Source organism: Apteryx mantelli, chromosome 3 (genome assembly GCF_036417845.1).
Source record: "Apteryx mantelli isolate bAptMan1 chromosome 3, bAptMan1.hap1, whole genome shotgun sequence".
In the NCBI taxonomy this organism is placed as follows: domain Eukaryota; kingdom Metazoa; phylum Chordata; class Aves; order Apterygiformes; family Apterygidae; genus Apteryx; species Apteryx mantelli.
In genome coordinates, this window is record NC_089980.1 from 23,233,585 (window position 1) to 23,259,954 (window position 26,370).

The window sequence follows — 26,370 nt, forward strand, 5'->3', positions numbered from 1 at the left end:
AGTCTGTAAAAATCAGAAGTCTATAGTGTATCTAATGAGTATGGTGAAAACGGTATCAAGACACTCTAAATGCTGCGCAGTGGTACTTTTTTGAGGGCAAAGCTGTTTGCAATCACCTCTCACTCCCCAAATTCAACAACTTGTGATTTTTGTATGAGTATATGTAAATGCAGTATGCAAGCACCTTCTGAACCGGGGCTCACAGAATGCAATAGGTGGAAGCCCTGAAGTGAGAAAGATGACCTGCTTAACAAGAGAAATTTCTCAGATTGAAGAACAGATAGAAACTAATGGTAGATTCTTAAATATCTGATACTCGCAGCATAGCACATTAACTTCATAGTAAAAGTTCATTAATATTAATGAGGATGTCTTCACAAAATTTCTTAAAATAAAAAGTAAGACTGTATTGGACAGAACCTTAGTTGTCCTTACTGAGATCTTGTAACAGCTATAGGTAAGCACTAAGATTGCTTAAGGCATTTTCAGCACCAAGGGCCTCTTGAAAACAGGATGGCTTAGGATGTAATCATACCTGTCTTCAGACAGGCAGAAAATTACATAATTCCTTGGTGCTCCTGCTGGTTCTAAGAAAGTAATGGGCAATTTACAGTGATAGATTATTCTTAGATTCAGCAGTAAATTGTTTGGAGTATTTTATGGTAATGTGTCTGCGAGTTGTGCACTGTTCTGGTACTCTGCAGTGCCGTTCCTGTACTGCTTTGCACTGTACCTGGACCAGCTCATTTGTCAGTGTGCTCTCTGCTCTTCCAGAGCTGGGCTTCACTTCCCTGCTTAAACAGCAACATACTGCCAGATCCAGTTAACGTGCGACTGAACGCTCTAGGATTCGTGTTCTAGCCTTGTGCCAGCTGAAGTCATACTGAAGTCTTGGATCTACTTGTCTTCTGAAGGGGAAATGTCAGATACAAAAACTGTTAGCTTCCTGAAGACCTGATAAATCTGGATTTGTTACATGAACTGCTTAAACCATGAAGACTCAGTGATTAAATAGGAACAACAAACTTAGCTGCACCTCAAGGAATTCTCTTACCCTTGGGCAATTACATTTCCCAACACCTTCCCATTTAATATTTTTCTGTTGTTTAAGCGTTGTTTGGCTGATAATGGCATGTTTAGTTTATAAATCTGGGATCTTTTGTTTAATTACCATACTGAAACTTGTGATTGTTTGCAAACATGCACATCTGCAGTGCAGGAAATCTGCCTCTGTCTACTGAACTCTGGTCTTAGGCCTTTCCTCCAGTGCTCCTAGTGACCAGCTGCAACCTTTCCTAGCAGTAGATGCACTCGCTCTTTTGGCAGGATCACACCAATGGATGAGAAGGTCTTTGGTGCAGTGATGGACAGCAGTGCTAATATTTGAACTACAACAAGAGGGGAACATTTTCAGAAATATAATGTACAGTGTTTAGAGTGCAGTTGAGTGAAACACTTCTGATCCTGGCAACTTTTCAGACAGCTTCTGCACTGCTACCAAAAAAAACAAAACAAAACTATTTTACCTCTGTGTGAGGTAAGATTTGAAATCCTAGGCTGCACCTGTCCTCAAAAAGTACAAAATTCAGATTGTGTGACTAAGCAGGGAAAAGCTGTGAATAGTCTTATTTTCCATGTATTCTCTACTTGCTCCTTTTTTACTACTAATCCCCTCCTAATATGCATACATTCAAAAATGCATGTAAACAAAAATATTACCAAACTGTTATGTTTTATAGTTCCTGTGCTTTGTCCATTACTTCAGATTGTAACATTTTCAAGGTGGGGATTGTATTTCCTTTGTGTTTGCACAATTGCACATGGGGCTTTTGGCAGCTAGTACATATAAGCCTTTTATTATTGGTGGTTGTTATTAATAAATTTTACGTGATTCATCATGACCCTTGAGATATCCGTATCACATGAATTTAATAGATAACGTGTAACTTTGTGATAACTTTTTCTATTGTTTTTAACACTACTATTGATGTATTTTCATTTGAGTGGCTTTATGGACAAATAACATCCCAAGCATTCAACTTCTACATAAAATAATCTTTGTAACTGAAATGCCCACAGGAAATATTATATGAAAATAGGTGCAGGAAAAGATTGAGTTTAGTACTTATAGAGGAGATTGTCAAGTTCTTAAAATATCTTATATCATCACAAGAAGTGAAGAAAACAGACCTTGGTGTAGGCATTTTGAATAGCAGTTAAATATCTTTAGGCAGTCTATAGAAATTAGTATTTTGGCCAAATGATAGCTAATCCTTACAGCCACATCGTTTACTTTTGGGAGGAAAAAGTATTTTTAAAAGAGCCACCATATTCAGCTGCTGTAACATGCTGTTTCTATTTTCAGTCTTCCTTCAGAAGAAAATGAGTCACGTGAGGCCGTGCTGTCTGCCCATGACTTTTGAACACATTGTCCATGCAATGGATAAGGGGTAGAAATCTCACAGATAGTTAAATGCCTACAAACTTCATTAAAGTTAGCAGCTGGGTGGAAGAGTGGGATCCAGTCAGTATTTTCAGTGAGGGAAAGGCAGGCAGGACTCAAGCGTGAAAGATCCTGGTCTGCCCCGGACACGATCCGTCGGATGTGCAGCTCCAGACCTGCTGTGGCATGCAGCTCTTCCCAGTCAGAAAGTCGTCGGTGCTGGGTGGAGCAGGGCAGGAAATACGGCTGTGGAAGTAGTTTAGGTGAAATTTAAATTTGTAAGGCTTCATTAGTCCAGTTTCTTGCAAGACAGTCTGTGCTCTCCCTTCTATCATTTTGCATTATTGGATTGGGAGAGAAGGAGGCTTTCCATAACGTTATGGTGCTGGATGACTCCCCAAAGTAAAGCTAGAATTACAAGCTAAGAATTTTCTCAAATTTCTTAAAAATTAATCACGCATGCGGCATTATGGAAAATTAATAATGCAGACAACTTCCCCATCCGAGCTCCCCCTGGCCTCACTGACGGTGCCACGCCGCAACGACCTTCTCACAGTTTGACTCCAGCAGCTTTAAAATTCCCCCGCCGCTCGTGCCCGACACGTCAGCCCGCCGCCCGGCCTCCGCGGCCTTCAGCACACGCCGCGGCCCCGGCGGCGCCCTGCACGCGCCCTGCGCGGGGGGAGGCGCGCGCCGCCCGCCCTCCTTCCCTCCTTCCCTGCGGCGGAAGCGGGGGCCGCGGCCGGGCCTCGCGCTCCCGCGGCACCATCCGCCCTTCGGGCCGCCCGGCCCGGCCCGGCCCGGCCGCCTCGGCCCTCCGCCAACGGCTTCACGGCCCTCCGCGCCGCCGGCCCGTCCCCGCCGGCCGAGCGGCCCGAGGAACCGCAGCGCTCAACCGCCACAAACGGCCGCAGCCGCGAACACAAAGAGAAAAATCAAATAAAATTTAAAAAGCGGGGGGGGGGGGGGGGGGGAGGGGGGAGGGAGGGGGCGGGGCAAGTCATCGCCGTGACAGCGCAAGCAGCCAATCGGGAGCGGGGAGGGCGCGGGGGCGGGAGGCCGGCGGCGCCGCGCCCCGCCCCCCGGTCGCTATAAGCGGCGGCTCGGCGGTGCCGCGGGGGGCTGCTGGCGGCGGGTCCGCTCGGGCTGGGTTGAGCGAGGCGCGGTTCCGCACCGCACCGCCGCCGGGATGGGCAACACCGTGGCTCGGGATGACTTCGAGTGGGTCTACACGGACCAGCCGCACGCTGACCGCCGCAAGGAGATCTTGGGTGAGGCGGCGGCGCCTCGGGGCGGCTGCGTGGCGGGGGGATCCCCGCAAAATGGCTGCCGGGGCCGGCGCGGCCGCAGTGGCGGCGGCGGGGAAGGAGCCGAGGCCGGCGCGGCGGCGGCGGCGGCGGGCCCGGCGCGGCCCTGCCCGGCACCCGCGAGGGGCGGAGGCGGCGGCGAAGCCGCTGCCGGGCCGGCGAGGGGGCCGCGGAGGCGGGAGGCGGCGCCGCCGCCCTGGCGGCGCTGGCGGGGGGAGGGGAGGCGCGGGAGGGCCGCGGCGGCGGGCGGGCTGCGAGGCGGCGGGCGGCGGGGCAGAGCCGAACCGCGAGGCGCCGCGCCGCTCCTCGCCGGCCGCTTCCTTCGCCTTCCTGGCCGCCGGCGGCGGCTCCTGCCGGGCTTTATGCGGGCGCAAAACGCGCTAGGTGCTTGGCAGGCGCCTGCTGTTCTTATAGATGGATCGGGGATCGCGTGTAGAGATCGTCTGGGCACTCGAGTATTGGTAAATAGCAACGCTTTCAAATCGAACGGCTGAAACGGACTTGATGCCGCTTGAACGTCTGGGTTACCTTGGGGCTTCTCGGTTCATTTTGTTCCTAGATAGGCCGGGAGGGATATTGGTACTTGTCATTATAAATGTCTAGCTGCTGGATGACATAAAAATGCTGAAAGGATTTAATTGTAATGAATCCTTTAGAACAATAAATTGTCACAGGTGGAAAGGCAGTGCATTTTCATTCCCATTGTAAATAAAACCTGATTGGGAGGTAAAGAGCTGACTAGGTACACTTTCTTAATCTAAGATGCTTGACTGTGAGGAGAGCTTGCATCTAATTAATTTTCATTTAATTCTCTCCCATATAGCTAAACATCCAGAGATAAAAGCATTGATGAAGCCAGACAGCAATTTGATCTGGGTGGTTGTGCTGATGGTTCTTGCGCAGCTGGTTGCATTTTATCTAGTTAAAGACTTGGACTGGAAATGGGTAATGTTCTGGGCATATGTTTTTGGAAGCTGTATTAGCCACTCCATGACTCTGGCTATTCATGAGATCTCTCACAATAGTGCCTTTGGCAACAACAAAGCAATGTGGAACCGGTGGTTTGGAATATTTGCCAACCTCCCTCTTGGTATCCCATACTCCATCTCCTTCAAGAGATACCACATGGATCATCATCGTTACTTAGGGGGTGACGGCATTGACGTGGACATTCCTACCAACTTTGAAGGCTGGTTTTTCTGCACTCGTTTTAGGAAGTTCATGTGGATTGTTCTGCAGCCTCTTTTCTATGCGATTAGGCCTCTCTGCATCAACCCCAAACCAATCACTCGCCTGGAAATCATCAACCTGTTGGCTCAGTTTTCTTTCGATGTCGTGATATACTACTTATGGGGAGTCAAATCAGTTTGTTACATGCTTGCAGGTTCAGTACTTGGACTTGGGTTGCACCCAATTTCAGGACACTTCATAGCTGAACATTACATGTTTTTAAAGGGACATGAAACTTATTCCTATTATGGGCCACTTAACTTGCTCACTTTTAATGTTGGCTATCACAATGAACACCATGACTTTCCCAATATTCCTGGCAAGAGCCTTCCACTGGTAAGTTTACTTTTCTTAAACTAAGCCCTACTCTAACTGGTAGAATATTATTAGCAAACCCTCAAAAGTTAAAGATTGGAAGTTAGAAATTTTCGTGCTTTTGTAGTAGTAAGTTGAATAAGGGGGAATTACTGCTTTAGTAGTACCCTGAATAGATTTACTAATGTGCTTCCTGCTGTAGCCTCTCCCATAAAGGGAAATGGGAGGAAACACATATGGTTTTACCCTCTTTATTTTTTGCACTAACTTCTAGTTCTCTGATTACAACTAGCCTTCAGTGTTTTTTTCACTTTGGACGTATGTATGAAACTAGTTAAGTTGCAGATAACCTACAGAGGTTTGTCGGCTCCCTCTGTTCTTGAAATCTTATGTAAAATATGGTAATGCATGCTTATCCTTCACTTTTTTTAATCATTGATGCATGGTCACTTATTCAAGAAAAGAGAAGGTTTGAGGTATTGCTGATGTTTGTTGTACTGCTGACAAATGCTTTCTATTCTGGAGCAGCTCAGTTTTCTCTACTGAGGATCTCTGAACTCTAAACAAGTATCAGCTGTACTACACTGACACAGCTTCCAAGATAAGACTTAGACATGTTATGTCTGCATGAGTGGCATACATGGCTTTCAAGCTGCTTTCTTTCCCTGGTTTCTTTTAATCAGGAGTTCAGTCCTTGTATACATGTTTCCCAGTTGGAGTATGACAGCCCAGGTTTCCAGAGTACACCTAAAACTTACCTTCAGTGAAAAGTATTTTTCATCACACACTAAATTGTCAGTTTGACAGCAGTCAAAGTGTTGGTCTTGCAGCTTTGTTACTGTACTCAGTAATGGTGAGACCTGGTAAGCTTCTCCTTTTGATGTACTCTAAACTTAAATTGCCACACTTCTGTAATCAGTGGTGGAATGGTAGAAGAAATCCCTCCCTCCAGCATTTCCTTGGCAGGGCAGTCAAATTCTGTAATTCATTTGTAGAGACTTGGGGGGGGGGGGGGGGAGAAAATCTCTTATTCATGGACTTCAGCTTTCAAGTGCAGCTGAAGTTGTTTGAAGCTACCTTTGATACCTAGATCTGTGCTGGTAAACCTGGCTTTCATGTCATGTGTCCCTGCTTAAGTTCTCAATAGAGAATGATTTTTTTTTCTTATTATTTAATTGCAGAGATTAAAAAATAGCTCTTCAGGGCTGTTAATCACAGTTGATAAGAAAACAAAGCCTTCTTTTAGAACAGTGTAGTTAATTTGATTGGACTGGACTCTGCTATGCTGTATGCTAAAGATCACTGAAGTACTGAACACTTGATTCCAGCTGAGATACTGGTCAGATGAAAATACTGTTGAAAAAGTATACTGACTATGTATAATTTTGACTCCTGTCATCATTCAGCTCCTAACCAAGCATGCAAATATCTGGATTATTTAGCAAAACTGTTGCTTATACAGATTAACATATAGATTTGTTCAGATTTTTTCCAAGGCTTTGGATGTTTGGTGTTAAATATCACCAGTAATGATATCTGAGGGAAATTCCAGCACTCTTGGTTTAAGGAAAGATGGTATAGTCAGACTGCACATCTAGGATTGAAGTCTTTGCAAGCTGTTTATGTTCATTCTTTAGTGCTTGTCCTCAGAAGTTAGTTGTTTTTTCCCTGAGTGCTGAGGTTTGAAACTACATGTAAAAATAGCTGTTAAAAGCAACTGTTAATTTTACATATCTAATGATACTCATATCAATATGACTCAGCTCTGAATTAAGTCTTGCTTCCACTAGCAATCCAAATTACTTGCTTTCTGAGTCAGTGAGCTACATCATTCTGCAAGTAGCAGTGCATGGACTTCAGTGTTCTAGCTGAGTTGTAGTTAGCTTCTGCAGCTTCCAAGCCTCACATGAATTTTACTGAATAACCAAGAAGTTGGTTTTTCCTCCAAGAAATTTTCACATTGTAGTACCAGTAGAAGGTTTGTTTTTTTTTTTAAAGTATAACTTCTAAAGAGAAACTTCTAGTGCTCCATGTTAAGATACAGGTTGAAGCTTGTAGAAGTTGTCATAATAGGAACTAAAATAGTAAATGAACCTCCTATCTCTCTTCAGGTGAAGAAAATAGCAGCTGAATACTATGACAACCTGCCCCAATACAACTCTTGGATAAGAGTGCTTTATGACTTCGTGATGGATGATACAATCAGCCCATATTCACGCATGAAAAGGCAATTAAAGGGTGAAGTGAAACAAGATTAAACTTCTGGCAACCAAAAAAAACTTTGAAATGTCTGTTTGCTTTAAAGTGGCTGGTAAAAAGTCTCTTGCTAAAGATGTTCACCTATACCCTGAATTAAGATCTACAGCAACATAGCAATGCATCCTTAAGGACTTGGCAACAAAGTAGACTACTACCAGCTATAACATTCCTAGCAGTCTTTAGATTCATTGTTTTAATGTATATATGTTTGCCTAAGGATCAGTGTTATATGCATAATACTAAATCACTTTGTTACAGGATTTACTTTGGCAGGTGTTAAATCTGTACAAAATATGTATGACTCTAAAATAGTAAAAAGTTCTTAATGTAGTACACTGCCCACAAATGTGCTCTTATTTAACTGTAGTGATAAATGCTGTACTTAACCTGTTAATTCTAAACTAACATGATTTGTTAACTTAAATCTTCTGTTGAACTTGCTTCCTAACCCAAGGGTGGGAGAACAAAATTTGCACAAATATTTCAAACTACCTTTTTTTTAAAAAAAAAAGTAACATGTCCCTTAAAGCATTACTTGAATGTGTTCCACCTGTGCTACTGAAAGCACCTTAGAGGAGCAATCCATCACTTTGAAACTGGCATAATCTAGATGGTTTGTGTGACTACGTAAAAGAGTAGGGAATTCAGAGGTATCTTTAGCTTTGTGGGTCCCCACCTACTTCCTCAGCTGCATGTGTTAGCATACAACTCAGCAGCAACTAGTATTTAGACTCTTATTGTGTAAGCCCACTAGGCAACTTGCTGTAACTCATTAGGCTTTTGCAGACTGGAAAAAACCTTGTTGCTAAGGTTTGGAGTTTCTTGTGATCTGCAAAGAAAAATGAGTAGGCTTGTCCTAGTTGGTTCTACTGTTACCACGGCTTCAAATGAACTCTAATATTTCTTCTTGTTTGGAAATCTGGCTTGTGTGGGGAAAACTTAATCAACTGAAGCAGATACTGTTCTGGTAAACAATGCTAGCTACAAGTGTTGGCAACTGTAGCTTTTAGGCATGTCAGTCATTTGTGTACATAGAACGGTGTTGCTAAATGATCTTGTTTTTAAATTTTTTTAAACCTACAGTACCCTACATAAACACTGGTCTTGCATATTAAAATGTGGTGAGAGCAGAGCCATGATACCACTGAATTTCCTGTTAAAGTTTTTATATTGGAACAGATAATAGATAGACTTGCTGAGCACTGAAGAACCTCTGCACATGTCAGCCCAGTATTTTTGCCCTCTATTAGCCAATACATTGGCTTTAAGCTGTCAGACTGGTACAAAACTCCCTTAAATATCAAATGGTGATTCTGTGGTATGTTCTTCACTTACCTAAAAGATGGAGTCTGGTGAAGGCTGTCAACTTATCTGCTGTACTGGTCTGCTGTAAGTAACTTAATTTTTAGATGCCTTAACTCTTGTATTTCTTCAAGTCTTGGAAGAAGCTGAGTGCCAGAGAAGAATGTGTTATGACATCCTAACCCTTGCTTGACTGCAATTCTGTCTTCAATGTGTTGCTGGGGGGTTTTGTTTGCTTTTTGTTTAAAGTCTGGGCCCTTATCTGTAGCTAAGCAATAGAAATGGTATAAATAGTCTCATGAAAGTGTGCCAGCCACTTAAAGTGACTTCATTATCATGCCAGTGACATGGTAGCTAGCCAGCATATATTGCTCAGGGGAGATGTAATGTCAAAGTATACTTTATCCAATATTTTAAAATCTAATTAAAAGCAAAGATTAAAAAGTAACATTGGGTGGATTTTTGACTGGTCCCCTAATGCTGAAGGGCTTAAGGTTTTAGAGGAATTTAGTATTATGAAAGCAGATGCAAGTAGACCTGTCCTCTTGAATAGTGTTGTGGAATGAACTGTAAAGAATCACTGCCTTTACTTTCTACTTGGAAGAAAACCAGCGTTTGAAAGACTTAAACTGATTTGCAACTTTTTAAGCATCTAAGTCCCTTCTGCATGGCTGTCCCTAATTTAAGAAGTGAATAACAGTAACACTCTTCAGTGAAGACTTACCATAGCTGAATGAAGTATGGAAAGCCTCCAAAAGTAACCTTTATAGCCACTTTATTTCTCAGTTCTAGCTTCTAGCTATCTTAGGTATTCATTCAGCATAACTGAGGGCTTTGAGTTAAAATTTTGTCCTTAGGCTTAGTTACCTACATCATGGAATCACTGATGCCCCTTACTATCACCCCCAAAGGACAGCACAAGTATGAATTCCTGCTTCTGAACAGGCCTGGAGTTGCTGCTTCTCTTTTTTTAAAAACAAAACATTGATTTTATGTTATTCTGACTGAACTTCCCTCTCTGAATGAAAGCACAGTGTTATCACTAAGAGCAGTAAAGTAGGGAATTCTGAGGGAGATACCTGTCTTGTCATATTCTTCCTGAAATGTGTGCTAATGGCTACCTATTGGAGAGCATCTATTAGACTAGGTTAGTCTTTGCCAGTAGAAGCTATCTTTGGAACTGAACTCTGTTCTCATTCTTGCAGGCACTGGTAAGTACCATTCTTGGGCATCTAATTCCTATGCATTATGTAAGAAGCCTTATCTAACTTTTGGAGTAGGGATTCTTGCTAGAAGCAGATCATTTGAAAGATAGGTACCTATACTGCAACATTGTTTTATTCTTAAAGGGAGTTAGGAACACCTCTGAACAACTGGCAAAAGGAATATAGGCCAGCTGTAGTGCTTGACTTGTTGTGTTTGATACATTCTAAACAAGTAACTTTTTGCAGTCATGCTTCTTAAAGGGTGTTCAGTCTAAAGGCATGGCACAAAAATATATTAATAAAAACCTTAGTTGTTCATACATACAGAACCTAGTTAACTATTTAATTCCTTAAAAGTGATTTCATTAATGCTACTAAAATGTACCTGGCAGAAACAGCTTTGTGTGTGTGTGTATATATATATTTTTTGTTAATACTTGATCTGAAATTTGGAGGAAGCTCTGACTAACCAGTGATGAACAAACTGAACCTAAGGGCATTAAGGACCCTGACTGACTTAACTGCCACTTTTTTAAAATCAGATTCAGATGGAGTTAGCTAACTTTGTCCTTTACATGCTTGTTAGGGTTTAATCCTTCTTGTGTGACTAATGCATCTTACTAGTTTCTCAGGGGGACCCATCCTCCCCTTTCTTTATGTGAAATCAGCCTGGAGTTTAACTGTCAAAACACAGCTGACTAGGTCAACTGTGTTAGGTACATCAAGTATTTTTGCTGTAATTGTTTAGGGTTCTGAATCCCCTTCAGGGCTTTCAAAGTAACTTGCAGTTTTCAGCATAAACTGCCTTCTGTGACTTTTACCCCCTAATTATTTGAAATTGCTCAAGTGGAATAAGCAGTGCATCTTGGAGTCTGATCATACTAGGCATGAGTTTTCCTAAAAGACAGGTGTGGATATATTCCTCTTTCAAAACAAGTTCTGCCTCTGGCATTCTTGTTTTGCTGTTGAACCAGTCTGCTCCAGAACAGTGGCCAATTATCATGTGTTGAAGGGGTACACATTTCTTGCTTGTACAACTCTGGTTTTTTGGATCCAGGCAAGTCTTCACCTAGAACCACAGGTCAGCTGAAAAGTAGCTATGACTTCTGCTTCTATATCTGTCTTTAAGTACTTCTGCAGCCACCAAGCAACTAAACAAAAAAAAAAAATTACAAATGCTGAGAAATTGATCTGTTCTAGGTAAAGTCACTGTGTTAGAGAATGAGCTCAGTGGTGCACCTCTGCTTCCTTGGTGTGTATTCTAGTATCAGATGCAAGTGCTACAGTAAGAAAACAGCTTTAGAATTCCACCAGCCAATAATGTAGTGTTACGCTGCTCACTTGTCAGTGACCACACTCTTCTGCTTAAAATGTCAATGCTGTGCATGAAGTTCCAAGCTGCTGTACTAATCCTGTTGGATTAGGAAGACTTGCAGCAAAGCAAATTCTGCTGTTTTAGCTTACATATTGCAAAGCACAGCCTCTTCTGGATATGCCAAGATTGCTTCTACTTGTACAAGGTCCCAGGAAAACAATCATCTGATGAATAGGTGTGTCTCTACAATGTAGATATGCAGCATACAGCAACCTGCCACTCCGCATATGCGACTATCTATCTCTCTTCTCTGTTAAACCCTCCATTTCATAATCAAACCTGCAATGGTACACAAGACTTCAGTGAGGACAAAAATGTTGAAGAAATGTTGAATGTTCAGCCAGTGATGAAGACAGCACTGGGGGGGTGTCTTTTCTCCTCTGCTGACAGCTCCCTGCACTGCCTCTGCCCTCTACCTTATGCTTAAGTACAGAATCATTATTGTGATTCAGATGCATGGCTAGCCTCCGGAAAGGGGGGAGAGGAATGACATGCTGAACAATTTCTTGATCTTGTCCCAACAGAAACAAGATGACTAGAGGGGGAACTTCCTCTAGGCATGTCTGTTAGGAAGGAGGTAGCTGCATTTGCAGAACAAAGTTGTGGTCTCTGCATTATATGAAGTCTTATTCCTTAAAGTAATGTTTGTTTTCTGTGTACAAGCACAAGTTATCTTGCGTTCTCTCTTATGAAGTTTTTATCATGACTAGTGTAGTCTAAGCAGAATTTCCCACAAGAAAGCAGCAGCGTGGGTGCAGCACTTCTTGTGTGAACAGTCAGCTAGAGTTCAGCTGTGTAGGCAGATACTCTAGTCTGTCTCTTGACACAATTCATAGAATAATCTAGGTTGAACGGGACCGCTAGAAGTCATCTCAGTCTCCCACTCAAAGCAAAGCCATTTTTGAAGTTAGATCAGGTTGTTCAAGGTCACAACCAGTCAAACTTTGAATTCATGGCAATCTGTTATATTAAATCAGTTATAACTTTATGCTGACAAAAATCAGATTTGAATAGGAGACTAAGTAATCTCCTTCCTCTGAGCATTAAAGTAAGTAGGGGAGATGCTTACCGAAGCAAATTTTTGCTTACAAAAACTTTTACTGTTTTTACATGGAAATATTGCTGGTTTAAAAAGTATTTGAAATTCAGTGCTACCAAACTTAAAACTATGTAACTTGCTAGCAAAAAAAATCCCTTTCCTTTTCTGATGCTTGTACTGCTTTTAGGAAGAATAATGCTGATCAAGGATTGCAACTGAGATTACTTAGAAGAGCTGCTTAAAGCACAATTAAAGAACTCCTTAAAATGACAACAGTAAAAATGCATGAAGGCTTCTGGGTTTCAGAAGCTGGTTGCCCAATATCTGTAGCACAGTGTTTTGTCTTAATTGAGATCCAGCATCAGCATTCTGGGAAGTATGTTATGACCCTCTTTCCAAGATGGAATTCCTTGTATTACAGAAAAATGCAGCTCTCTGTATTATGACCTTACTGCAAGAGCAAATAAAAATAAATGCATCTGATGAAGAACATACTGAAAAATACTATCAATCAATCAGGCTGATTCTTGGCAGCATTTTAAATACATCAGTAACCAAGCAAATCTGAAAATCTGTTGTATATTGTTTAAAAAAAAAAAACCTCACCTCATTCTTTTTAGATTCATTAAGTTTTAAAGTTTACTTTTACAAACTAAGATCATTTTTCTTGGTTGTGGGCTAATACATCACTATTAACAGCTTTTGGGGAAAAATCTCAGCTTGAGGCTCTTACTTGGTCTGCTTCTTAGAATATTAAGATTTTCCTCTCTCTAGAGCATTTGTCAAAACAGTGTTAAGAAATTCAAATCAGTAATAGACAAAAACTGCAACAACAAAAATCCTATTTTAAGAATTAAAAACCAGCTTGTTAGGTAACTCTAAATTTTCATAGATGCCATTAAATCATATACTAACATTCCTCAGATTTCCAAGCTTTATTCTCTTAGGTTACATTAAAACAGCCTGCCATCTCAGGCTGGTTTCTTTTGATAAGGTAAAAGGAAGTTTTAAACTCTGAGAACCTACTATGGCACAATCATCATGTGTTGTCATATTTGGGAAAGGCATGATTAAAGGAATGATAACAGTGTAGCACTTTCCTAATCTAGTCTCTCAGCTCTGTTCTTGCAATAATTCTTAAGAGTCCTTGTTCCTGAAAACACAGCTATTTTCATTTACAGCTAAAAACAGGTATTTGAGCAAAGTAACATTTTGAAGAGTTAGCCTCTCTGTCTCTGAAGGATCTCTGATTAAGGGCACCAAATATTATAATCAAAATGATATTAAATCTTTAGGGTTAAAACCATTTATTTTTAGCCAAAATAGTGATAAGCAGAAATAGAAAGTTTGTTGTTGTTTTGTTTTTTTTCCCCTACCTCTTATTCTGGAAGTAGTTAAATTAAGGATGGCTTAGAGCAGTAGGTTACAATGACCTTTTTTCAGGTGCAGATTAAAAAGTCAAAGATCTGGTACAGCTTCTCTTGAAATCAGGCACAGGTATTATGAAATTCTCCACCAATGTACAGTAAGTCTCTTTGGGGAATTGTCCAAATGTATCATCTGTGCAGTGACTGACGCAGTTCTTCATACATTATTTGATCCTAACAGTGCCAAGATAAGAGAGGAGAGACTTCAGCAGACAGTAAAAATAAATGCAGTATTGTGACTTTACATATGTTAATGAGAAAATGAAATAAACCAGCTATGCAAACCACTAGCTATATTTCTTCTTCAGAAATAGTTAGAAACAAAAAGCTAATTAGAGGCAACACTCCCTCCCTCCCATAAATAAGGTTCTCTGGTAACAGTCACCAGCAATATATAATCAACAAAAGCCTTTGTGCCAGAGCTCTTATACCTCATACTACCATTCTAGGCTTAGAAAAGTTTCACTAAAAAGCTACTGCCTTATTTGTCAGTGGAGGTACTCCCCTATCTGCTTCTGCAAAAATAAGCCTACTTTACAAAGATCTACTATTCACATTTGTATACAATCTAGCTCATTTAACTGTAACTGTTCCTTAATCCTTTTCATAAGTCACTCAAAATGACAGTTTTGAGGAAGTGAGCAATTTGGGACATTAGCTTCCACTGACAAAACTGAATAGAAAAGATGGTATCTGTCCCTAGCTTTAGAAGAACTTACTTTGATTTCTCTCAAATCTATCAACCAATTAAGCCAAAGCAAGCCAACTGAAACCCGAGGTGTGTATGGGAGGGAAAAGAAGAGTAAGAAGTTTAAATGAAGCACTGAATCAGTGAGATGCAGCTTTTTGTGGTTTCTGATCTTGACAGGAGAATGCATGTAGAGTTTTTGTTTTGTCATATCAGACTTGTCTGCCAGACAAGAAGTAGCAACTCAAAATGGGAGACGAGTATCTTGTACTCCAAAAGATATTTCAAAATATTTAACTGAAAATTCTCCAGATGAATTTAATTGAAATATGGGGCTCTGAGACATGTAATATTTAAACTGTCTTTGAGGTGCAGAATGACATTTCTGGTTAACTCTTAAAAGACAGAGAGAATATGTCCTAATACTTACCAGTCATTGCTGTGTTAGAGGAGGTGTGTAAGTGCTCATCTGTTGTTCCTGAACAACTTTCTCAGTGATTAGCAAAGGGTGGGGGCAGGGAAAGAGACAGGGAATGTGGGACTTTTCAAGGGACTTTGAGTCAAAGATCACCTTTAAATTATTTTTAAAGTCCAGGTGACCATCAACACTTATGTAATAATACTGAAAGGGAATAGTTATCCTTCCTCTGGCTAGTGTTCAAAGTGAACATATTAATGTATTTTGACTAAAATATACTGTCATAGAAACTTATACGTAGAGAAGCTCTGCAGCACAACTGCCACATTTGGTAACTTCTCCATGATAGCAACTGAAATGACTGAAGAGCTTACCTTCCAGGCAGTAAAAAGAACAGGCCATAAAGTGACTTAAAACACAAACCTCCTTTACAAATGCAAATCATGGAAAGACTGTTTAAGTTACTAAAATGATAAAGTGTTTTTTTATGTCTTATCTCAGAATTAAGTCTTATCTTTTGTACATTAACAGAAATGACTGAGCATCTTTGAGTGACACATACAAATGGAGGACAAAAGGTGGAGGCAAAGTGAGGCACAGTCTAAAGGCCCTTACTTTTAACTGAAAATTCCACAGGTGACAGAGGTTAGAGCCAGGTCAGTAACTTAATCTGAAAATGTCAATGAAAAGTCCAAGATGCTAAACCTAAAGATAACCTTGACAGCATGATAATCAGTCTACCCAGAATGTTGCTATGTGTCATCTGCAGCTGAAAATGGAAACTTTAGTTTCTAAACTTGTGAAAAGCTTTTTTTTTTAAAAGCAGAAGTAGGGCTATTGTTTCACACATATATAAGTATACTCTAACCTTAATTATTCCAACCAGTCACTAGTATAGAGTATCCTTTCCAGAAGGGACCAGTCTTTCTTACTTGAAACTTTTCTCACCTTTTTTGATACTGAGGATTTCACTTTCCTAAAAGCTTCTTCGAAGTGTTTATGGCAAATCTTGATTTCTCCTTAAAGAACAAAGCACAATAAATTACTATATGAAATTGCGAGCAAGTGACAATCAAGTGATTTCTTTTGCACATATTTCAAGCAAACATTCATGAAACCTAACTGTATGTGCTACAGTCTTTTGTATGAAATCTAACTAGTGTCATGAACACCTGAAGTTTTATATTACTTTTAATGTAGGCTCCTGTCTGTGATCTTAGGCAACTTCTTAACCTGTACCTTATGCCAAAGTACTTTTGTTTAATTTTTTTTTGTATTAATGTTTTCACCTGCAGATTAGGAATTTCATTTTCAAAGATACTGAGTTAACTACAGCTTACATCAAATCCCATTAGAATTCAAGTACCTTTACCCTTTGGGAAGTGAATTTCTCAAGTTCCGTTGCTTCCAGTTTGGGGCTTTATTTTCTGTACACTTTTAATGCTAAATGTCCCTACAGAGTGTTTTTTAATAGATACCTAGAAAACCTTTTGTATCATCCCCATTTCACTGCAGGATGTTCAATTCCTAAATAATTCAGTTCATATCAGCCCCTTGTTTGGCATTATCCAGATGCAATGAAAGTTTTGTCTTCACTTTTTCAATTGCCCATCTTTAAGTTTTTCCATATCCCTTTTTTCCTTATGCAGCCATCCACAGTAATTATTTCTAATCATACTTGTGCAGCAGGTTTTTTTTTCTTTTCCTTTCTCCTCAGAAGTCTACTAATGTGTAAGCATACCTCAAATAAAGTATAGATTTCTCTGTTCTCACAAGCAAGTACCTTGTTTAGCCTAGACATAAGAATCCCAAAATACCACTGCTATATTTCCCCTCTATTCAGCCCTGGTGAGGCTGCGTCTGGAGTACTGTCCAGTGCTGGGCTCCCCAATACGAGAGAGACACGGAGCTACTGGAGTGAGTCCAGAGAAGGGCTACTAAGATGATTAAGGGACTGGAGCATCTCTCCTATGAGGAAAGGCTGAGAGAGCTGGGACTCTTCAGCCTGGAGAAGAGAAGACTGAGGAGGTATCTTATCAATGTGTATAAGTATCCGAAGGGAAGGTGTAAAGAGGATGGGGCCAGGCTCTTCTCAGTGGTGCCTAGCAATAGGACAAGAGGCAACGGGCACAAACTGAAACACAGGAAGGTCCCTCTGAACATGAGGAAAAACTTCTTTACTGCAAGGGTAACAGAGCACCAGAACAGGTTGCCCGGACAGGTTGTGGAGTCTCCATCCTTGGAGATATTCAAAACCCGCCTGGACAGGATCCTGTGCAACGTGCTCTAGGTGACCCTGCTTGAGCAGGGGGTTGGACTAGATCGTCTACAGAGGTCCCTTCCAACCTCAACCATTCTGTGATACACAGAAGCAGTACAATAACAGTATCATGCACAGGTGTCAGCTATACTGGAGGAGATAAACAAAGGTATCTCTTTAGAGATTTTGGTGCATATTTTTTATGAATTCCATTAAGACACTTTTTGCTTCCAGAGGTATGTACTGTTTGTAATGTGAAAAGGATATGCGGACATTAAAGAACTGTTAACCAAGACTCCTTGTTGATATATTTGATTTTTGTGAGTTTAAATTAACAAAAACTGTTAAGTTCTGCTGCTCTAAACATAGCAGAAGACTACATCAAGAGCACTAAATTGAAGATAGAGATTGAAGATACAGAACACAAGAGCAGATATCCTGTAACTATTATTTTCATTAAAATAGCAAAATCAAAGTTAAAGTTCACTGAACTAAATTGGTCTTTACAGCTGAAGATGTTACAAAGTTCTCATACCCTGTATATCCTTTGAAGCTAGATTACTTTGAAGTAAATATTCAGGAAGTATTAACCTAAGATAAGTCAGAAGGGGTGTTAACAGTGAGTCACCAGGACCAGAAGGTGTTCACCCAAGGGTTCTGAGGGAACTTGGCTATGAAACTGCAGAGCTGCTGGACAAATCTTGTAACCTATTGTTACAGCCACCAGAGGACTGGTAGATTGGAGAACTTCCCAGAATTGCAGGAAAGATCCTTCTATGGACTAAAAGCTGACTAAAGGATATGAACTGAAAGGTAAGACTTTAATTTTATCCCTTTTCAGGATAGGGAAGAGTCAGAAGTGGGGTCCCACTCAGGGATTGGTGCTGGGACCAGTTTTATTCAGTATCTTCATCAATGACCCAGACAATAGAGCCACCAGTGAAAGCTCTAAGTTTGCAAATAATACTGAACACTTCTGACAGTCAAATTCTAGGGTAATGATTAGGAGCTCCAGAGGGGACCTCAAAACTTAAAATCTGTCCAGTCTTTGTTAGAAAGTTGAGTTGGTTCCCCGCCCCGACTGAGTGGAATATCTGGCATCTCCTAGGCTACAGTCACAATGTGTTCAGGTCTCTCAACACTGTTCAAGCTAGAAGCAGAACTTATGGATTCTTATAAGAGACATCACAAAAAGGATACCTTTCCATTTTCACTATATAAAAAAAAAATCCTTCAAATAAACCTAAAGCAAAACCCTGCCGTAAAAACAACAAAACATTAAGTTTACTCCAGAAGGAAAAAGTAGGTACAACAAGGGGGTTGTGATAGTTTCTACAGCATAGTAACGAACAGCCCTGATCTCAGCTAGGATATGCAAAGGAACTGTGCTGTGGCACATGCACCACCCGTCTATGATCATGTACACAGCATGGGAGGGGAGTCAGTTGTGCATGTCCTGTGGGGACACAGAAGCAAGAAATTCTCCAGTCTGTATGTACACTACCTTTGAAAATACAAATGAAAAAGGTTTCAAAGTGGAAACTGCCTTACACATTTCCATATTAGTCAGGGCTGACCTCTTGGAAATACAAAAACAAGGGCATCCCAAACAAATAGCTGCCACAAACATGCAGATCAACCTGCGCACACATTATGGATCTGTTGCCAGCTGACAAATCCATACTACAACTAGGTCAGGCTGCAACCTTAAACTGGAAGGCTGAATTCAAGAGATTAATATCTTTGTATTTATCCTGTTCACTTTTATAATTATTCAAAATGCATCAGATTCGATTCAGGAATTTCCATCTCAAATCAAGAGCTTTTACTGCATTTCTTATCTGCAGGAAAATGGGTAGCCAAGTCAAACAACAATGAAGGTTTTATAGTTTGTTTCTTCCCCTCCCCACCTAAAGGAACACACCAGCTCACTCTTAATGGAAATACAAACATTCTGCTGCTGTTAAAGACAGATGAGACTGGATACCTGCTAGATCAAAAAGAATGTTTCAAAGCCATTAAAACTCATGTGGTTGTTAGAAATCAGAATCATATTAGAAGCTTGATATATTTTCCAAGGACACCATCTGAAAAGTCACAATTCCACCTTAGTTTGCATTTTGACTTAAGAGTGAAGTAACAAAAGAAATTACTGGAAAATGAGCAGTGGAGAGAGAGAGAGAGAGAGAGAGAGAGAATATATACTGCTCATTTTCCAGTAATTTCTTTTGTTACTTTACTCTTAAGAAGGAGCTTATTAGGCTGTTATAATTATGTGAAAATTAGGCGTAAAAGTATTCGATCTATAGTATATACATTTTCAATTTATAATGCCATTTAACATTAACTTTTCTTCAAGGTTAAAAGGTTCAAGGTTCAATTCTTTTAGTAAAAAATTTATGCTAAAACTCCAGCATAGCCATTTTTTCCCTGTACTCTCACCTACCTCTACTTCAAAGATTCTTACATGTTCTTGAAACAAACCTCTGACTTCATTTTTGTTTGGCTCAGAAATCATCAGTGATTTATATACAGCACACATGCCTTTATGTTTGTTTTAAACTACCTCAAGCACTTTACATTCCATTTATCTTCTCACTGTTCCATTAAGGTTTTTGTAAAGCTTTCTTACCTTTCTTGCTTTTGCTATTCTGCAGGGCCATTTCCTGTCTCAAGGCACAAATTGAAGCTTCACGCACTAGAGCGGAAAGGTCTGCCCCCCTACAGACACAAACAAAATAGGTTATTTTAGGATAATTTTCTCCCATCTTTGGCTGCTGGCACATACAGAGGCAAGAGACTATAATCGATACAAATGATGATAAAAGACTAAAGGCAAGGGAATTTTGGGGAAAAACACTTCAAAACCTCGCAACAAATTATTAAACGATTAAAAAACATTTGAAAAAAATCAAATGATTACAGCAGTTCCACTTTAATAGCATATAAAGTACTCTAGGTATTAAATTAGGAGTCAGAAATCATTTAGAATGCCAGAGAAACCGGACACAAAGAGAAGAATAATAGGCAGGCTGACCAAGAAAAGGCAATAACATACCAAAGTACTAACCACAATCCTAAACGTATGGAGTACCAGCTGATACAAAAAGTGGTGCAGATACTATAACGATATTCATGATACTAGTTTTACCATACCTCTCTGCATGGCCCATCCCACTCTACTTCTGTCTTCACCCCCAGCACTTAGCTCCAGAGCTAGGTACAGGGTCTCTGCAGCAACAGTGGGCCACACTTCCCTTTCCCTTCCTATACACAGCAGCCTTCTTCCCTCCCCAACAGAGTGAGAGAGCAGAGCAAACCTACTGTGCGCTCCAAGGGAAAATGAAAGAGGGTAAAAGATGACAAGGGAGGTTGTGCTGTCATAAAGGTTCATCTTAAGAACACGGGGAAGAGGTCTGAGGACTACCTGATGCTGCAACCTTTATTACAGAGTAAAGTCCTCCAAGGACAGATTTTAGCCTCAGATTAAAACCAAATGCATAAGGAGCAAGGGAAGAGGCAAAAGCCCACCCAGCATCCTCCAAAATGCCAAACAACTGAGTAATATTGTGCCACTTGGTGGGAACACAATACACTTTTCTGGTGTCAATCTTATGAAAGATGCAAATGGCATCACTCATTATTACAACAGGGGGTTGCCTCGCCCAAAGCTGGATCCACAATAAAATTAACATGCTCTTAAAAATAACAGCGTCCGCAAAATGTAGTCAGATCAGTCTTTCAAAACATTTTGATTCCAGCTGTTAAACTTTTCACAAGCCTTCAAACTAGTGAAAGCCACTGAACCAAAACAAACAAACAAACAAAACCCCCCACCCTTTTTACACACTTAACTCCACCTGCTTTATCTAGGGACTCTAGGAACACTACTGTGTACAAGACTTCCATATACTTATCTTTTCCAGGTCTGAAACAAGGACAAACTAAAAATAAGTGTTGGTGATAACCCCCGTTTATAAGATTGAAAAGCAATACTGTGACAGGCAGCACATCATAAAGACTTTATCTTTTGTGAATTTCGAAAATCATTAGCTATTAATAAATCATTTAATAGCTTAAAGCTTTGTGAAGTTATGTAGAACATTGGGTTTGCAAATTACTCCTGATATCCTTGAGATGGCTATCAAGCTTGCCTAAAACACATAGTTTGGTATTCAAAAAGCAAAGGTTGAAATAGGCCCTCACTGTGTCAAATATACATTGCTTTGAACTGTGTGAGAGAACAAGTTAGTTGTGGTAGTTTAACCTAGTTGCCTTCATCATCATTATGCATGGATCCACAACTTAAACAGGGTTCTCTTATCCTCAGAGTATGCAAGCACTGTAAAATAAGACCAAACAAAGCCAAGATGAGAGAGTGGCCTCTACTGATCTGCATTTACAACAGGAAGACGACTATTCCAGATGAAAAGGACTTTGGCATCAACATATTCCTACCAAATCCTTGGAAAAGCACAAGTAAGAGGGAGGAAAACGGCACAAAGGAAAACACTTATAACCCCTGAGAATGAAGAGGTCCTTGTACTAATAATATAACACACATTATCATGCATCAGAAGACTGCTAGTATTGCAGATATTAAAGTCAAAACTAGAAGCTACTCACGTATAACAATCACAGAGTTGACTATAAGCAATATCTTCAAGATTTACATCCGCATCTAGTGGAGGGCGAGTGCCATCCTATCAGAATTGAGGTGATGAAAAGAAAAAGGAAAAAAAAATTTTTTTCTGTTTACACATGGTATCCCCAAAGTGACTAAGTTCATCAATCAGGAGTCATACAGGGGTTAGACAAGTTTCCCAAAACATCCATTAATATTACAGTTGCTTTCATCTCAAACCAAGAAGGATGATGACCAGCCTTAAAAACATTTAATGATGAAATATTATAGGTAACGCTAAATTTTAAACTTGCCACCAATGGAATAGGTTTTCTCCAACAAAATGTGAGCCAGCCTATCACAAGGCAGTAACACTGACACTTTTCTGTAGGTGGACATAGTTTAAATAGCTGGTTACGCCAACAGCATTGGTTAGCTAACTTCCTCTTACCCTCTATTGAGATAAAGTGTTGAAATCAAATAGCTCAGCTATAAGCGTTTTGATTTAGCCTTGGCTCATCGCTTTTAAGAACTGAATTACCTGTATATGCCTTTCATGTTACAGACAAGGATACATTTCAAAACTAGAATTTTTCCATTCTTGATTTCATGAAAGTTTATAAACTGTAGACATTCCTGTAGACTTTTTGACACTAGTTTTCCATATTATTACTGCTTCCTGCACAATGATCCCAGAGATGGTTTCTTTTATTATTATCTTTGCATATCCCCTCCAAAACAAACAAATGAACAAACAAATAAACAAACAACATTCTAAATTATATTTGAAACTAGCCAACAAAATTCTTTAAACCTTACAATACCTTCAGTAGAAAGAAATAAAACGTATAGCAACTAGGAAGATAAAACCCTTGAACATTTATTTAACCGGCAACAGAATAATCAAGGAGCAACTAGGCACTAAGGGAGCAATCTGGAATGAACCTTGGGTAGAATACCGCTAGGAAGGGCAAAAACAGAAATGCAAAGAAACAGCCCGATTTTGTAGCATCTTGAAAAGAGAAAAGACAAACTTTAAATTGGAAACAAAAGAAACCCCAGTTTCATATACAGTACTTCAGAAATTGTAAAATGAAAAAAGACTGCAAGCCAGAGAGATACCTTCTTTGCTAGTGGCAAATGTTCTACCTATTACTTCTCAAATAGAAATGTATGTTGGGCGTTTTATGAGTGGGACGACCCACCTACTCCAGAGACAAGCTCAGCAGTACGTGCACCAGAGAAGCTGATACAGCTTGTAGGAATGCAATAATGATAACTAAACATGTGAAGACGTGCTTCTCTTGCATAATTAATATGCAGTTTGAAAACGTGTGACTTGTACAAGTTAAACTGAAATAAAACTCTTTCTCAACATAGCTTCACCCTACATGTAATGCTCTCCATTTACTTGCATGCTGTTGCTCCCCCAACTACCCTTTCTACTCCTCATGCTGCCTTTGCAAGCATTCATGTTTTTCCTCAGCAACTTGACTCAGTTTCCATATCTTATACAAGTATTCCTCAGAGATTTCTGGAAACCCACACCACCACCTCAAAGCCACGCACATCTGGACCAAACATTTATGTTTTATATAGTCCTGAGCACAATTTCTGTATTTGAACAAGTGTTCCTGTACCCAAAATTTTCAAGTTTACTTATCTAGAATGCAGAGATGAAATCCGACAAGTAGGATATTTCAGTTAATTTTAACATATTTTCCATTCCCCATATTCCATATTCTTCTTCCAAGTAACTCCGAGCCTTTCTTTTTCTGAGCATTAGAAATATAAATCTTTGCCTAGCTTTGCGAAAACTCTGGCGACTGCAGAAGTAGTAAAATGAGAGTAGCACCAGCCTCATGGTGGAATGAACATGGAACTATGCAAAGAAGAGACTTATTCAGAGAGTGCTCATATCTCATTTTTGCTGGCCTCCCAGGTAACAACTGAGAAAAAAAAAAAATCCACTAAAGACTTAACATCTCATTCACTATAAAGATTTATAATCAAGGTATTAAGACTAGCATGAATTAAGTACGAATGGAAGTGTCTGGCACTCCAGCGGTGGCACACACTGATATCCAAGGACAGGATCAACAGCAATCACACAGGTGAACGCTGTGGAATGCATTGCTTGTTCCAAGACAAGGAGGCCTATGATCTGATTAGGCAATAGCAAAGATGGTTTGTCAGCAGAAGACCTATGCTCTGATAACAAGAGGATGGCGACAAGGTTATGCCACATCACATGTGCCACTCCTCTTGGTGTTATCCCAACAGGAAGATAGATTGTAGACTTGATGATACCCAAAATGAGGGAGCAAAGACAATTTGCAGCAACCTTGCCCAAGATTTATGGCAGCTGAAGTGAGATTTGGAACTGCTTGATTCTTAAAGGGAGTCTAAAAAGTGATTCTAAGAAGAAGCTCGTCATTGCCAATCAAGAGGAAGGCAGGATAAGCAGTGAGGATTCAACAGTCAGATTTCCTTGTGCTCTGTGTTGCATATAAGTGATCCTGGCCATACCACTTGAATGCATGCATCTTGGAGATTATATGTGGCTGTGAGTGTAAGCGAGTGAAATCTATGAGAAAGTAAGTGTGAGTGGAATCAGTTTTGTTTAATATCACCTTCCCCTCCCATAAAGTCTTGCGCAAAGCTTTGCTGCACTAATTTCCTACACCACTAACTACAATAAGAGCACTTGAAACAGTTACAAATCTCTGGAGATTTTCCAGCAAAAGTTAGAGACAGCAAGGCTCAACACTTGTATATTAAAAAAACAACCAAACAAAAACACACAAAGCAGATGTAAACTCTTCAGATCACAGAAAATCCTTCTGCTTTGTTTACACAGTCTAGTGACTGACCATCACCACCCACTTCTTCCAAAAGGAGGTTGTTTTTATTAAGTCAGAAACATCACATAAGCCCCATTTTCAAAGAATACTTCATGAGCTACCTTCAAAAATAAACTGGCAAGATTAAAAATGCAATTCCCTACAGTATACTTGAAAAATGATTCATGGAAGCAACACTCCGGAATTCTCTCTAATCTTTTAAAAAGCAGCCATCTTCAAGAACAGGACTGTAACAAAATCTTTTAGTATAAAACTTTTTATTAAACTTGGTAAACTCATCTACTGCTAATGGCAAATGGGTATACTTACTATTTTTGTCTTCATGAAGTAATGCCATACATAGAAAGTTTTAAAGGCAACTCAAATATCCTGAACTGGTAAAGAGTCTGACTTTTGAACAACTATCATGGCATGAAAGGGCATGCTTAAATGCGTCCTCGCCTTCCAAATTCCCCTATGGCATTAACTATTGCATACACCATAACCTACACCATAACTTCCTTCTTATGCAAGTCTGAGGGAGTTTCTTTAGCAAATTTGTAAAAAGATAATTTTTCCACACTGTTCATAATAAAGTTCTATCTCTTCTCCAAAGCCAAGACTGTGTCCTTCGCAGCTCATGAAAATCTGATAGAACACTTGCTCATAACTATCAATACTACCTATTAAAAAAAGGACGAAATATCCAAGCAATTTATAATGCTTTGTATATTCTTTTTCTAAGGCTTTGACTACTGCTGCACTGAACTTGGAAAAATACTGCAATAGAATTCTGTAATCCAAGTTTCATAGATGGCAGAATGTGCTATTAACCCAAGAGGATCCATGAAGACAAGTATTTTAAATTTTCACACTTACTTTGACCTACCACCTCTACCATGCACAAGATTCCCACTGATCCCAAAGGGATTATGTGTCATGATTACTGTTGAGCAAATAGAGCTGGAACTAGTGAATCATTTTGTTGAACACATGGGAACTCCTCCTCCCCCCCTCAACATACAAAAAACTTCTATGCCCATTACTCACCCCGGTAGGAATCTTTTAATTAAATCTGTTCAGACTGTGACTATAAAGGCAGCAATTTCTATATTCAACAAGTTTGCCTTATTCAAGATTTATCAACCTCAAGCAGTCTTGCAGCAAATGTAGCAGCAGATGTGGCTGACAGTTTATTTTTTACGACTTTGTGTAATAATTGAAAGTGTTTCCTGGGACAGGGTCTGCAATTCTGTAAAATTTAACTTGTATTACATCATTCCAGCAAGCTTCAAGATAAGGATTTATTTCCAAATACTCACTTTGGTGATGGTCTTTAAAATAGCAAGTCGATCTTCAGGTGGCGGCAAACCCACATAGAGTGTTTTATCAAGTCTACCAGGACGCAGGATAGCTGGGTCAATTATATCTTGGGGGAGAAAAAGACAAAATAGTCCAAAAATAAGATACACTTTATGAAGTGTATATGGGAGAAGGAATACATGCATACTTGTATAGACATTCAAAGAAGCACTGCAGCCATTATGTGAAGCTCGGAGCATTAAAATAGCTATTTAAAATAGTTTTACCTGTGTCAAGTAGGAGCCTCCATTACCCAGTACAATTAAGCCATAT

The 26,370-nt window shown here is 40.0% G+C and overlaps 2 protein-coding genes across 2 annotated transcripts in view; one reads left to right on the top strand and one right to left on the bottom strand.

The window, feature by feature from the left end:
- The first annotated feature begins 3,540 nt into the window (after positions 1-3,540).
- On the top strand, positions 3,541-7,978 carry DEGS1 (delta 4-desaturase, sphingolipid 1). Its single transcript, XM_067292914.1, has 3 exons — positions 3,541-3,714; positions 4,574-5,316; positions 7,407-7,978. The coding sequence occupies exons 1-3, from the start codon at positions 3,633-3,635 to the stop codon at positions 7,551-7,553; spliced, it is 972 nt and encodes a 323-aa protein (XP_067149015.1). The 5' UTR covers positions 3,541-3,632; the 3' UTR covers positions 7,554-7,978.
- Positions 7,979-8,060: 82 nt separating this feature from the next.
- NVL (nuclear VCP like) overlaps positions 8,061-26,370 on the bottom strand; it is a 49,244-nt gene continuing 30,934 nt past the window's right edge. Inside the window, exons 19-23 of the mRNA XM_067292913.1 lie at positions 26,058-26,164; positions 21,895-21,971; positions 19,901-19,989; positions 15,957-16,027; positions 8,061-14,076 (exon numbers count right to left, since the gene is read on the bottom strand). Of these exons, the coding sequence (XP_067149014.1) occupies positions 14,032-14,076; positions 15,957-16,027; positions 19,901-19,989; positions 21,895-21,971; positions 26,058-26,164 (389 nt within the window). The 3' untranslated portion in view covers positions 8,061-14,031. The remainder of the gene's footprint in view (positions 14,077-15,956; positions 16,028-19,900; positions 19,990-21,894; positions 21,972-26,057; positions 26,165-26,370) is intronic.